Below are 15,376 nucleotides of genomic sequence, written 5' to 3'. Positions count from 1 at the left end.
CGCGATCAGATATCTTATACCCTATCCTTACGATAGGGGATAAGATGTCTAGGGGCAGAGTACCCCTTTAAGGCCAAAATGGGCTGTGTCCTTAACCCCTTGCACATACGGATGTTTATAAATGTCCATAAGCGGCTCTCGAGGTATGACATGCCCACAGAAGGTCATACCCGGTGGGTCCCAGTTGCTATAAGCAACCAGGACGCGTGGCTAATGCCTTACATCGCCGATCGGGCTGATGTCTGGGATTAAATCTTTAGACTTAGACTTTAACTTTGATCGCCGCGTCCAAAGGGAAAGTAAAATCTTCCCTGCAGCTCAATCGGGCTGATCGGGACCATTAAAGGGGTACTCCGGTGCTTACACATCTTATCCCCTATCCAAAGGATAGGCGATAAGATGCCTGATCGCGGGAGTCCCGCAGCTGGGGACGCCCGTGATCATGCATGTGGCACCCCGTTTGTAATCAGTCCCCGAAGCGTGCTCGCTCCGGGTCTGATAACGGTCGACCGCAGGGCCGGCGGCGTGTGACGTCACGCCTCAGCCCCCGTGTGACGTCACGCTACGACCCTCAATGCAAGCCTGTGGGAGGGGGCGTGATAGCTGTCACATAGGCTTGCATTGAGGGGCGGAGCGTGACGTCATACGGGGGCGGTCGACCGTAATCAGACCCGGAGCGAACACGCTCTGGGGACTGATTACAAACGGGGTGCCGCGTGCATGATCACGGGCGTCCCCAGCTGCGGGACTCCCGCGATCAGGCATCTTATCCCCTATCATACGGATAGGGGATAAGATGTGTAAGCACCGGAGTACCCCTTTAACAGTAAAATTGCGATGTCCCGATCAGCTAAAACGCAACAGGAAAGTGCCTTACCTGCCTCCGATGGCGATTGATTGCGCCATGCCTGAAATCCAGGCTTGAGCAATCAACCACTGATAACAATGTAATGCAATGGCAGTGATCAGTGTATTGAATCAATGTAGTGCATGTTATAGTCCCCTATGGGGGCTATAACATTGCAAAAAAAAAAAAAGTGAAAAAAAAAAAAGTTATAAAGATCATTTAATCCCTTCCCTAATAAAAGTCTTAATCATTTTACAGATCACTTAGAGAGGAATTATCAGGTCCATTCCTCTCCCCCCCCCCCCCCCCCCACCCAGTTCCTTTCTACGAGCCTTTGTAACTACTGTAATCCCAAAAGAGAGTAAAGACCCGCTACTATGCCAAAGCTACCGACCTATATCTTTAATTAACACAGATGCAAAACTGTTTGCTAAACTGATTGCTAACAGATTGGCGACGCATATGCCGTCCCTAGTACACCCGGATCAAGTAGGCTTTGTGAGCGGCAGAGAGGCAAGGGATAATGCACTCCGGACCTTTTCTGTAGTTTCTTACGCTAGACAAAATAAAGTCCCTCTATTTCTGCTGTCGTTAGATGCAGAAAAGGCTTTTGACCGGGTGGACTGGGACTTCTTATATGCGTCGCTGGCTCAAATTGGTATAGGTTCCCGTATGCTGGCCCGTATACAGGCATTATATTTCCACCCACAGGCTCAGATAAGAATAAATGGCCAATTGTCGACCCCATTCAATATTTGTAATGGCACCCGACAGGGATGCCCGTTATCCCCTTTATTATATGTCCTGTGTATGGAACATCTTCTGGTTGCCATTCGCAATAATGAGGACATTAAGGGTCTGAATGTCCCCCCGGGTCATTGCAAATGTTCGGCCTTCGCCGATGCTGTTATTTCTTTCCTCCCCTTTAACTACCTTACCTTCCCTATTGTCCACAATACACCAGTTCTCTAACTATAGCAATTACAAACTCAATACTTCCAAATGTGAAGCTTTAAACATCACACTCCCTGCCCACACCCTACAACAGTTGCAGGAATGTTATCCCTTCCGACGGCAGGCTAAGTCTATTCAATACTTAGGTGTCCATGTTCCCGCTGAGCCGTCTGAAACCTTTTGCATCAACTTCCCACCACTCTTACACTCTCTCAAATCCGACTTGTCCAGATGGGAGCGGAGAGACTTTTCTTGGCTGGGGAGGGTAAATATCCTGAAAATGAATATGCTACCTCGTCTCATATCTTTTCTCCTGTATTTCCTGCCTAATACCCAGATCCTATTTCAGGGAACTCTCTGCTCTCAGCTCTGGATTTGTATGGATGCACAAACCGTCAAGCCTGGCCCGCACCATATTGATTAGAAGGAAAAGAGAGGGGGGTTTGGCGATGCCTGACCCTCTCTCATATTACCTGGCTGCAGTCCTCTCCCGCGTACTAGATTGCTTTCACCATTATACAGACAAACAATGGGTACAATTTGAGGGTACTATATTGAATCAAAACCCCAAATTCTTACTTTGGCTCCCGCAATACATCTCTTCCACTAAAGATGTGGCCAGTCTCCCGGCTGTCCTTAACTCAATCATTCGCACTCGCAATACATATCTTAGTCATCTTTCGCTCTTCTCCCCAGACGGCCCCCTTACCCCATTATTTGACAACCCGGCTTTTCCCCCGGCCTTATCCACGAGCCCCTTCCTCACCTTCCAAAGGGGAGATGGCACTTGTTTTTCCAAATTAATATTTCAGACATCGTTGAAGAGCCTACCTGATCTCTTACAGGAGGCCGAGGTGACTACCCACTTACTCTTTCAATACGCACAACTCAGTCACTTTTACCTGTCTAACAAAAGGAAGCTATCACTTCATCGTCCACTCACCAACTTTGAAAACCTCTGTGTTTCCTCGCATAAAATCAACCATAAAATCAGTGTCCTTTACTCTCTCCTCATACATGAATTTACAACCGATCCGCTCCCATTCCGGTTAGGCTGGGGAAAAGAAATAGGACATCAATTCACGGAGGAAGACTGGACCAGGGCTTTGAATCAATGCCACCACACCTCCATCTCTTGTAAAGCACAAGAAATCAACTATAAAGTTCTAACGAGATGGTACAGAGTGCCATCCTTACTCGCCAAATTCTATCCCGATTTTCCAGATATGTGCTGGAGATGTGGAGGTGTAGGTGGCACTATGCTTCATGTTTGGCTGACCTGCCCCCACTTATCTACATACTGGACTCAAGTTATAGATATAATACATCGTATCACATTGACCCAGCTCCCCCCCACGCCAGAAGTCATCCTACTCACCATCCTTCCTGCTCACATACCCAAGCATACGGCCAAACTAATATCGTTTCTGTTGCTTGCGGCCAGAACGGTAATTCCAAGGCTTTGGAAATCACAACTTCCCCCATCCATTACCTCTTGGCTCCAAGAATCCTCCCATCTACACAGGATGGAAGAATTGCTAGCTGACTCCAAAAATCAGGTAGACAAATACAACACCGTCTGGCACCCTTGGACACATTTTACATCCTCTAGGGACTATACGTCCATGCATCTTTCACTCGGAAACATATGTCCCCCAAGCCCTACAGCACGCCCGGTTTCCGGTGCTCCCTCTACCTAAACAGCCCATTTTTCACAAATAGCCACCATGCCTCATTGCTTTGCCATGTTGTTCTGAAGCCCTCCTGACCCGCTGGGTAAGTCTAACAACCTCTTTCTTACGAACCTAGTAGTCTTCCTCGTTCCCATTCCCTTCTGTCCCTTTGGAACCCTTTCCTGTCTCTTCTTCCTCCTTCTTTCTGTCCTCATCTCCTCTTCTTCCCATATGTTGCTTACACCAACCACATTGTTGTTGATTGTACCTACCCTGATCACATAGAAGCATGGACCATGTACCTTGAGTTGACTAGTTGATGTTTGAATTGTCATGTCTTTAACTATTCACTTTAATGTATTCAACATCCTGTCTTGTTACTGAATACCTGACTTTATATAGTGATGGTACGCATCATATGTGTGTACCCTATCGACAACAGCGTTTCCTACGATGCCTGTTTATTGATGGTGTTTTTGTAATTTACTTGAACTTTCTACTTTTAATAAAACGTTAATATAAAAAATAAAAAAAGTCTTAATCACCCCCCTTTTGCCAAATAAAAAAAAACTGTGTAAATAAAAATAAACATATGTGGTATCGCCGCGTGCGTAAATGTCCGAACTATAAAAATATATCATTAATTAAACTGCACGGTCAATGGCGTACGCGCAACAAAAATTCCAATGTCCAAAATAGCGTTGTCACGATGCCGGCTGGCAGGAGGTGGATCCTCTGTGCCAGAGAGGGATTGGCGTGGACCGTGCTAGTGGACCGGTTCTAAGTCACTACTGGTTTTCACCAGAGCCCGCCGCAAAGCGGGATGGTCTTGCTGCGGCGGTAGTGACCAGGTCGTATCCACTAGCAACGGCTCAACCTCTCTGACTGCTGAAGATAGGCGCGGTACAAGGGAGTAGGCAGAAGCAAGGTCGGACGTAGCAGAAGGTCGGGGCAGGCAGCAAGGATCGTAGTCAGGGGCAACGGCAGGAGGTCTGGAACACAGGCTAGGAACACACAAGGAAACGCTTTCACTGGCACAATGGCAACAAGATCCGGCAAGGGAGTGCAGGGGAAGTGAGGTATACATAGGGAGTGCACAGGTGAACACACTGATTAGAACCACTTCCAATCAGCGGCGCAGTGGCCCTTTAAATCGCAGAGACCCGGCGCGCGCGCGCCCTAGGGAGCGGGGCCGCGCGCGCCGGGACAGGACCGACGGAGAGCGAGTCAGGTACGGGAGCCGGGGTGCGCATCGCGAGCGGGCGCCACCCGCATCGCGAATCGCATCCCGGCTGGAGGCGGTATCGCAGCGCACCGGGTCAGTGGATCTGACCGGAGCGCTGCAGTAGCGAGAGTGTAGCGAGCGCTCCGGGGAGGAGCGGGGACCCGGAGCGCTCGGCGTAACAGTACCCCCCCCTTGGGTCTCCCCCTCTTCTTAGAGCCTGAGAACCTGAGGAGCAGACTTTTGTCTAGGATATTGTCCTCAGGTTCCCAGGATCTCTCTTCAGGACCACAACCCTCCCAATCGACCAAAAAAAAAGTTTTCCCTCTGACCTTCTTGGAGGCCAGTATATCCTTTACGGAGAAGATGTCCGAGGAGCCGGAAACAGGAGTGGGAGAAACAAGTTTGGGAGAGAAACGGTTGATGATGAGTGGTTTAAGAAGAGAAACGTGAAAGGCATTAGGAATACGAAGAGAAGGAGGAAGAAGAAGTTTGTAAGAGACAGGATTAATCTGGCACAAAATTTTGAAAGGACCAAGATAGCGTGGTCCCAATTTGTAGCTAGGGACACGGAAGCGGACATATTTAGCGGAGAGCCATACCTTGTCTCCAGGAGAAAAAATGGGGGGAGCTCTTCTTTTCTTATCAGCAAACTTCTTCATGCGTGATGAAGCCTGTAAGAGAGAATTTTGGGTCTCTTTCCATATGGTGGAAAGATCACGAGATATTTCATCCACAGCGGGCAAACCAGAGGGCAAGGGAGTAGGGAGGGGGGGAAGAGGGTGACGGCCGTACACCACGAAAAATGGGGATTTGGAGGAAGATTCAGAGACTCTGAAGTTATACGAGAATTCGGCCCATGGTAGAAGATCTGCCCAGTCATCCTGGCGGGAGGAAACAAAATGCCGTAAATAATCACCCAGGACCTGGTTAATTCTTTCTACTTGCCCATTGGATTGAGGATGATAGGCAGAAGAAAAGTTTAATTTAATCTTGAGTTGTTTACAGAGAGCCCTCCAGAATTTTGACACGAATTGGACGCCTCTGTCCGAGACGATCTGCGTGGGCAACCCGTGAAGACGAAAAATGTGTACAAAAAATTGTTTTGCCAACTGAGGCGCTGAAGGAAGACCAGGAAGAGGGATGAAATGTGCCATCTTGGAGAATCGATCAACGACCACCCAAACAACAGTGTTGCCACGGGATGGGGGTAAGTCTGTAATAAAGTCCATACCAATCAGAGACCAAGGCTGTTCGGGGACAGGCAGAGGATGAAGAAGACCAGCGGGCTTCTGGCGAGGAGTCTTATCCCGGGCACAGACAGTGCAGGCTCGCACAAAATCCACAACATCCGTCTCCAGAGTCGGCCACCAATAGAAACGAGAGATGAGTTGCACGGATTTCTTGATGCCCGCATGACCTGCGAGATGGGAGGAGTGACCCCATTTGAGGATTCCGAGGCGTTGGCGTGGAGAGACGAAGGTCTTCCCTGGAGGAGTTTGCCTGATGGAGGCTGGAGAAGTGGAGATCAGGCAGTCAGGAGGAATGATGTGTTGCGGAGAGAGCTCTACTTCCGAGGCATCCGAGGAACGAGAGAGAGCATCGGCTCTAATGTTCTTATCGGCAGGCCGAAAGTGAATTTCAAAATTAAATCGGGCAAAGAACAGAGACCACCTGGCCTGGCGAGGATTCAGCCGTTGGGCAGACTGGAGATAGGAGAGGTTCTTGTGATCGGTGTAAATAATAACTGGAAATCTTGATCCCTCCAGCAGATGCCTCCATTCCTCAAGTGCTAATTTAATGGCTAGTAGCTCTCGATCCCCGATGGAGTAGTTCCTCTCCGCCGGAGAGAAGGTCCTAGAAAAAAAACCACAAGTAACAGCATGCCCGGAAGAATTTTTTTGTAGAAGGACCGCTCCAGCTCCTACTGAGGAGGCATCAACCTCCAATAGGAAGGGTTTAGATGGGTCAGGTCTGGAGAGCACGGGAGCCGAAGAAAAGGCAGACGTGAGCTGTTTAAAGGCGTCTTCCGCTTGAGGAGGCCATGACTTAGGATTGGCATTCTTTTTGGTTAAAGCCACGATAGGAGCCACAATGGTAGAAAAATGTGGAATAAATTGTCTGTAATAATTGGCGAACCCCAAAAAACGTTGGATAGCACGGAGTCCGGAGGGGCGTGGCCAATCTAAGACGGCAGAGAGTTTGTCTGGATCCATTTGTAGTCCCTGGCCAGAGACCAAGTATCCTAGGAAAGGAAGAGATTGACATTCAAACAGACATTTCTCCATTTTGGCATAAAGTTGATTGTCACGAAGTCTCTGAAGAACCATGTGGACATGCTGGCGGTGTTCTTCTAGGTTGGCAGAAAAAATCAGGATATCGTCCAGATACACAACAACACAGGAATATAAGAGATCACGAAAAATTTCATTAACAAAGTCTTGGAAGACGGCAGGGGCGTTGCACAGGCCAAAGGGCATGACCAGATACTCAAAGTGTCCATCTCTAGTGTTAAATGCCGTTTTCCATTCATCCCCCTCTCTGATGCGGATGAGATTATAAGCACCTCTTAAGTCCAGTTTGGTAAAGATGTGGGCACCTTGGAGGCGATCAAAGAGTTCAGAGATGAGATGTAGGGGGTAGCGGTTCTTTACCGTGATTTTATTAAGACCGCGGTAGTCAATGCAAGGACGTAGGGAGCCATCTTTTTTGGACACAAAGAAAAATCCGGCTCCGGCAGGAGAGGAGGATTTGCGGATAAAGCCCTTTTTTAAATTCTCCTGGATGTACTCAGACATAGCAAGAGTCTCTGGGGCAGAGAGAGGATAAATTCTGCCCCGGGGTGGAGTAGTGCCCGGGAGGAGGTCAATAGGACAGTCATAAGGCCTGTGAGGAGGTAGAGTCTCAGCTTGTTTTTTGCAAAAAACATCCGCAAAGTCCATATAGGCCTTAGGGAGACCGGTTACAGGGGGAACCACAGGGTCACGGCAAGGAGAACTGGGAACCGGTTTAAGACAGTCTTTGAAACAAGAGGAACCCCAACTCTTGATCTCCCCAGTGGACCAATCCAGGGTTGGGGAATGGTGTTGAAGCCAGGGTAGTCCGAGGAGAATTTCGGAAGTGCAATTGGGGAGGACCAAAAACTCAATTTTCTCGTGATGAGGTCCGATGCACATTAGGAGGGGCTCCGTGCGGAAACGTATGGTACAGTCCAATCTTTCATTGTTAACACAATTGATGTAGAGGGGTCTGGCGAGACTGGTCACTGGGATGTTGAACCTGTTGATGAGAGAGGCTAAAATAAAATTTCCTGCAGATCCGGAATCCAAGAAGGCCATAGTAGCGAAGGAGAAGGTAGAGGCAGATATCCGCACAGGCACAGTAAGACGTGGAGAAGCAGAGTTGACATCAAGGACTGTCTCACCTTTGTGCGGAGTCAGCGTACGTCTTTCCAGGCGGGGAGGACGGATAGGACAATCCTTCAGGAAGTGTTCGGTACCGGCACAGTACAGGCAGAGATTCTCCATGCGGCGTCGTGTCCTCTCTTGAGGTGTCAGACGAGACCGGTCGACCTGCATAGCCTCCACGGCGGGAGGCACAGGAACGGATTGCAGGGGACCAGAGGAGAGAGGAGCCGGGGAGAAAAAACGCCTCGTGTGAACAAAGTCCATATCCTGGCGGAGCTCCTGACGCCTTTCGGAAAAACGCATGTCAATGCGAGTGGCTAGATGAATGAGTTCATGTAGGTTAGCAGGGATTTCTCGTGCGGCCAGAACATCTTTAATGTTGCTGGATAGGCCTTTTTTAAAGGTCGCGCAGAGGGCCTCATTATTCCAGGATAGTTCAGAAGCAAGAGTACGGAATTGTACGGCGTACTCGCCAACGGAAGAATTACCCTGGACCAGGTTCAACAGGGCAGTCTCAGCAGAAGAGGCTCGGGCAGGTTCCTCAAAGACACTTCGAATTTCCGAGAAGAAGGAGTGTACAGAGGCAGTGACGGGGTCATTGCGGTCCCAGAGCGGTGTGGCCCATGACAGAGCTTTTCCAGATAGAAGGCTGACTACGAAAGCCACCTTAGACCTTTCAGTAGGAAACTGGTCCGACATCATCTCCAAGTGCAGGGAACATTGAGAAAGAAAGCCACGGCAAAATTTAGAGTCCCCATCAAATTTATCCGGCAAGGATAGTCGTAGGCCTGAAGCGGCCACTCGCTGCGGAGGAGGTGCAGGAGCTGGCGGAGGAGATGATTGCTGAAGCTGTGGTAGTAGCTGCTGTAGCATCACGGTCAGTTGAGACAGCTGGTGGCCTTGTTGCGCTATCTGTTGTGACTGCTGGGCCACCACCGTGGTGAGGTCGGCGACAACTGGCAGAGGGACTTCAGCGGGATCCATGGCCGGATCTACTGTCACGATGCCGGCTGGCAGGAGGTGGATCCTCTGTGCCAGAGAGGGATTGGCGTGGACCGTGCTAGTGGACCGGTTCTAAGTCACTACTGGTTTTCACCAGAGCCCGCCGCAAAGCGGGATGGTCTTGCTGCGGCGGTAGTGACCAGGTCGTATCCACTAGCAACGGCTCAACCTCTCTGACTGCTGAAGATAGGCGCGGTACAAGGGAGTAGGCAGAAGCAAGGTCGGACGTAGCAGAAGGTCGGGGCAGGCAGCAAGGATCGTAGTCAGGGGCAACGGCAGGAGGTCTGGAACACAGGCTAGGAACACACAAGGAAACGCTTTCACTGGCACAATGGCAACAAGATCCGGCGAGGGAGTGCAGGGGAAGTGAGGTATACATAGGGAGTGCACAGGTGAACACACTGATTAGAACCACTTGCGCCAATCAGCGGCGCAGTGGCCCTTTAAATCGCAGAGACCCGGCGCGCGCGCGCCCTAGGGAGCGGGGCCGCGCGCGCCGGGACAGGACCGACGGAGAGCGAGTCAGGTACGGGAGCCGGGGTGCGCATCGCGAGCGGGCGCCACCCGCATCGCGAATCGCATCCCGGCTGGAGGCGGTATCGCAGCGCACCGGGTCAGTGGATCTGACCGGAGCGCTGCAGTAGCGAGAGTGTAGCGAGCGCTCCGGGGAGGAGCGGGGACCCGGAGCGCTCGGCGTAACAAGCGTATTTTTGGTCACTTTTTATACCACACCGAAGAGAAACTTTCCTATTTCCAAGCTCAAAAATATATAGAAAAAGGGGTTCACAAGAACCAAATAACATATGCCACCAAAAGTTGTGTGAAAGAACACACCTGACTGAGAGATTAACCCCCAATATGATGTATAAATAGAGATAAAATGACAGGTAAAATACAATGAGAGTGATAGTTAAAAATATTTTAGTACACAAAATAGATAAAACAATGCATACATAATAAATTCATATGGGCATATTAAAAAATATTTTTGGATATATATATAAAAAAATTATAGTTTTATATATATATATATATATATATATATATATATAGGATAAAAGAAAAATGGAGGGGTGCTGGGATGTAGAGTCCTGTATAATTAAAAAAGGGAATGATATGTATGATGCAGAAAAATCAATGGCCTAGGTTGCTAATTGATAAAGTGCTAGTGCCAGGGATAAGATAAGTGCACAAGTGATATGTTGCAACTGAGTAAATAAATAGAGAAATCAGTGCTGGTACACACAGTGCAAAAGAATGCAAAAAAGTGCAAACATAGCTCAAAGAGAATCAAAAACACACAATTGTGAGTGTAATGTGCCAATAAGTAACTGGAAGAAACACAAGTGAGACAAAAAAAGGGGGGTGGGGACACTGGTAGCAGCAAGTGAGAAGGTGACTGATGCAGATTAGCAGCAAAAACGGTGGCTAGCAAGTAGCAGCATTGAATACAGATAGGCCAATGTAGTAGAATACAGGACTCACCCAGGACCCACAACCACAGCTCCAACGCGTTTCGCTTTGTCTAGGACTGATGTGGACTGAGATGGCCATGGTATTTAAGGGGGAACCTACCAATGAGGGAGCAGGAACGCACCTGGTGAGGATAGGCATGATGGAGTCCAGACGGTGTATGTGCGCGCACCATAGGATGACTGAGGGAGTAATTGTATGTTGAATGATCACTAGATGGTTAGTCACATCAGGTTGAACGTAGTTTGACAGAACCTTTTTCATGTGAACGGATGTGCTTGTATAACATTATAGTACTCCCTACTTGGATATTATTGATGAAGGAATATTGATTAGCAGTAATACTCTGGTTTAAAGATTATTGGGTACATGCACAAAACGGCACTATTTGTACTATATGTATCTTTTATTGAGGATAACAATTAAAAGTTATGTTTTAAGCCACCTCTTATCACTGGTGTAGGTCAGCTGGTGTTATTACAATCTGCCATGGGTAATGGTCAAAATTTTATCAAAAAGCTATTCAAACATATAATGCAATGTTTCTGCAGCAATGTTTCTGCAGCATAGGTTTCAATAGACCATATTATGGTGGCCCAGTACAGAAGTTACACTTGTGTATCCTTTCTGTCCTGTGTGGCACACGCTATCGCAGTGTCCCCTGAGTCCACCCTTTGTGCATATATCTTAAATGGTTAATAACTGCCTTATGTTATCTGAGATTGTCTGTATAATGTTCTTTAAATATTGTTACCAAGTCTTGTAACCAGGGAAGGTGTCAGTGACCAGATGACTTGTGGGTGACCTGTAGGACCCCTTCAAAAGTCCTCCTATATAAACTAAGGAAGGAGTTAGCTAGCTCTCTTGAGTTCTATGAATGCTGAGGTACAGTCAAGACCTGAGAGTGTCCGGTGTCCTGAGAAGACCCAAGGCCTAGTCACGCAGCCATGCTTCCATCATCAAGTGCCACACAGGTGAACATCAAAGCCTGGTAAGCTACACAAGGGGTGAAGTTTAGTCAGTACTAGTCAAGTCTGTCAAGTCTGTCTAAATTCAGCGTGGGCCTGCAGAATTCTGTTCAAGTCCACTACAAGTCCCAGCGAAACCCGCAAGTCTCTAAAGTCACTGGTCACCTCCTTGGGCCTAACTGAGTTGTAAAGACTATTTCATCTGTCTGCCTCAGTAAAGCTGCCGTTGTTTCGTAACTTGGCAGCGGAGTCATTATTTGCCCCGCGCCTAGCCCAGGATCTAGCGGCCCTACCTCGGGTGGTGCAGAGGTTCACCATGCCCTGGCGTCATGAATACAAGGGGTTAATGCTATCTGCCCCTAGGGTAATAACATCTGCCCTCACCACACTCTCACCACAATATGTAGAATACATGTGACTACATTTGGTCTTCTTTATTCCAGAATACAGTTTATTAGAAGGACAGTAGGTATGGTCATCTTTACTTTTCTATCTGTCTAATAAAATGTATATTGGGTTAAAGCAGACCAAATACATGGTGACTCAGTGGTAAGCACTGTTGCCTTGCAGCTCTGGGACAACCAAGGACAACATCTGCAAAGAGTTTGTATGTTCTTTCCGTGTTTGTGTGGATTTCCTCCAGGTACTCTGGTTCCCTCCCACACTTTAAAACATGATAAGAGCAGACAATCTCCAGACAGCAAGGCGGGATGGATCGGAGCGCTGAGACAAGGTAGAGGTTTAAAATGGTTTATTTCCCATCATGCAACGCGTTTCACGGTTACCCGCTTCCTCAGGCATATTGGGTTCAGCAAATTACGTGGTATATATAGGAAAATTTAATTAACCCCTTGAGGGGCCAAGCCCTTCTAACCCTTTACAACAATATAAAAACACATAATATCACAAAAGTAATATCTAATAAAACAAATACACCATAATTAAGAACAATAATTATATTATAAAAATATCACAATACTCTTTAGAATAATTTTTTTTGCGAGAATTTTCCAATGTCTCATTAAGTCCATCTGGAAATAAAGTGACTATAGAGAAAATCCAAAAGGATCCCCTCTTATTTAATTGCTGCATGCGATTATGACAGAAAACTGGAACAGTTTCCAGTATGGTCAATTTTAAAACATCAATGCATCTATCATGCTTAAGAAGTAGGTGGCGTGAGACCCTGTGCAAGGCAAAACCATTTTTAATGTTAGATCTGTGTTTATTCATACGTGACCACACCGTCTGTACGGTGCAGCCAACGTATTGAAGCCCACATGAACAGGTAAGTAGATAGATGGCAAACGAACTATCACAAGAATATTGCTTTTTTATTTGAAAACTTTTATTTGTTACTGTAGATTTGAATGAAACAGGGGGGGGTGCCTATCATAGCACAACACAGACACCTTGATCGCCCACATGGAAAAGTGCCCGGGGCATTAGAACCAACAGAATGGTTTTGTAAAAAGGATTCAGATTTTAACCTACTTGGGGCCACCATATTTCTCAGGTTCGGGGACCGACGAATACCTGGTTGAGATGGTAACAATTTTTTTTTAAATGGAGTCATCCTGTAGGATAGACCAATTTCTGCTTAATATTCGGCAGATATTGCCTGCTCCACAGTTAAAATCTGTAATAAAATAACATTTATAAGATTCCTTAGATTCCTTAGATGCTGTCTAAGTGTTTCTTGTGATATATCCTTCACCCTATTAAATGCATCAGTTAGAATGGAGGGGGGATAGCCCTTTGATAGAAAACGCTCACGGAGGATACCCGACTGTTTAAAAAAATCTTGTTTATTGGTACAGTTTTTGCGAATACGTAAATACTGCCCATAGGGCACATTTTTGATCCACTTGGGATAATGTGAACTACTATATTCCAAAAGACTATTAACGTCTACCTTTTTTTAAAAAAAAGTTTCTTTTAAAACACTTTAAAACATACAGATAGATTTAGATTGTGAGCATCAATGGGGACAGGGACTAATCTGAGTGTACAGCGCTGCAGTATCTATATAAGTAATTATTATTATAAATAATTGTTATATTATTAAATACAGTCCAAGTAGATAGACTACATTTGGTCTGAAGTCTATGGCCATGCCACAGACACATTAGTTTAAAACACATTTTTGATGATGTTCTAACATATACTTGCAGTGGAGACCATAAATATGATGTGAATGAAGTCTACACTGTTATATTAAAAGGGTATTCCAGGAAAAAACTTTTTTTTTATATATCAACTGTCTCCAGAAAGTTAAACAAATTGGTAAATTACTTCTATTAAAAAATCTTAATCCTTTCAGTAGTTATGAGCTGCTGAAGCTGGGTTGTTCTTTTCTGTCTAAGTGCTCTCTGATGACACCTGTCTCGGGAGCTGTCCAGAGTAGAAGCAAATCCCCATAGCAAACCTCTTCTACTCTGTGCAGTACCCGAGACAAGCAGAGATGTCAGCAGAGAGCCCCATTGCCAGGCAGAAAACAACAATTAAACTTCAGCAGCTGCTAATTATTGGAAGGATTAAGATTTTTTAATAGAAGTAATTTACAAATCGGTTTAATTTTCTGGAGCCAGTTGATATATATAAAAAAAGTTTTTTCCTGGAATACCCCTTTAAATGCTGTTGAATAAATGATTTTACGCATTCAATGCCTTAATATGTATAATAATTTTGATTACATTTTTTTTTCAGAATTTACAGTAAAAAGTTTCTGCACACATGTGGACATCACCTCCTTCTCTCAACTTCAAATTTTACGCTTGGATGGTAATGAGATCCAAAGTAATAGTATCCCACCAGACACTCCCTTATGCCTGCGAAATGCTGACATTATCAATATGTAACCAGCAAAGAGAACATATGCCATAAATGCTTTATTCTTCTTTATTCCTATCTGCTCACAAGTCTCTCACAACTGGAAGTAAGGTGTGAAATCTTGCAGCAAAGAGAAGCATTTTGTTGCCTGCAGAAGTTACAGTTTGAAGACCCCTCTAAAAATGTGTAAAACTAATAATGCATCATTAATGAGTGACCAGAGGTTTTGCTTAGACTACTCTGATGATACTGTCAAAAAGTAAATCCCACCCATCACCTGATATTAACTCCTATTACTACAATAAGGTTCACATCCATCTAAAAATTAACTGCATTGCACATATCATGAAACTGCAAAACAGTGTGTGAACAGGGCACCCATTAGTTAAATTTGTTTAACTTTTTGTTTTATTTGCTACATGTCCCATGATAGAATATTAGGGTATAACACTTTAAGCCGCACACCATGAAGTTACCGTATTTTTCGTCCTATAGGACGCATCGGCATATAAGACGCACCCAATTTTTAGGGGCAAAATCTAAAAAAATTAAGATTTTGAACCCAATAGTGGTCTTCAACTTGCGGACCTCCAGATGTTGCAAAACTACAACTCCCAGCATGCCCGGACAGCCGTTGGCTGTCCGGGCATGCTGGGAGTTGTAGTTTTGCAACATCTGGAGGTCCGCAGATTGAAGCCCACTGCATAGGAGGTAATACTCACGTGTCCCCGCCGCTCCGGACCCGTCACCGCCGCCCTGGATGTCGCTCCATCGCTGTCGCCGTGTCCCCGTCGCCCCGGAACGTCTCTGCTGCCGGCCGGGTATCCTCGCTCTCCGTCGCCGCCATCATGTCGTTACGCACGCCGACGCACCTACGCGACGATGTGATGATGAGGAAGGAGAGCGCCGGCATACAGGGGATCCCTGAATGGAGAAGACACCGAGGAGGCAGGTAAGGTCCCTCCCGGTGTCCTGTAAGCACTAACCCGGCTATTCAG

General features: G+C 46.5%; 1 protein-coding gene across 1 annotated transcript in view; it reads left to right on the top strand.

Moving 5' to 3' along the window:
• The window catches only part of FMOD (fibromodulin), a 60,802-nt gene extending 45,853 nt beyond the window's left edge, over positions 1-14,949 (top strand). The window contains exon 3 of the mRNA XM_056557825.1: positions 14,256-14,949. Coding sequence (XP_056413800.1) covers positions 14,256-14,407 — 152 coding nt within the window. The 3' untranslated portion in view covers positions 14,408-14,949. The remainder of the gene's footprint in view (positions 1-14,255) is intronic.
• Positions 14,950-15,376: the final 427 nt, after the last annotated feature.

The sequence above is a fragment of the Hyla sarda genome, chromosome 2, assembly GCF_029499605.1.
Source record: "Hyla sarda isolate aHylSar1 chromosome 2, aHylSar1.hap1, whole genome shotgun sequence".
NCBI classification, from domain to species: Eukaryota; Metazoa; Chordata; class Amphibia; order Anura; family Hylidae; genus Hyla; species Hyla sarda.
Note: the sequence above shows the minus strand (reverse complement) of the source record. Positions and strands in the feature narration are given on the sequence as shown.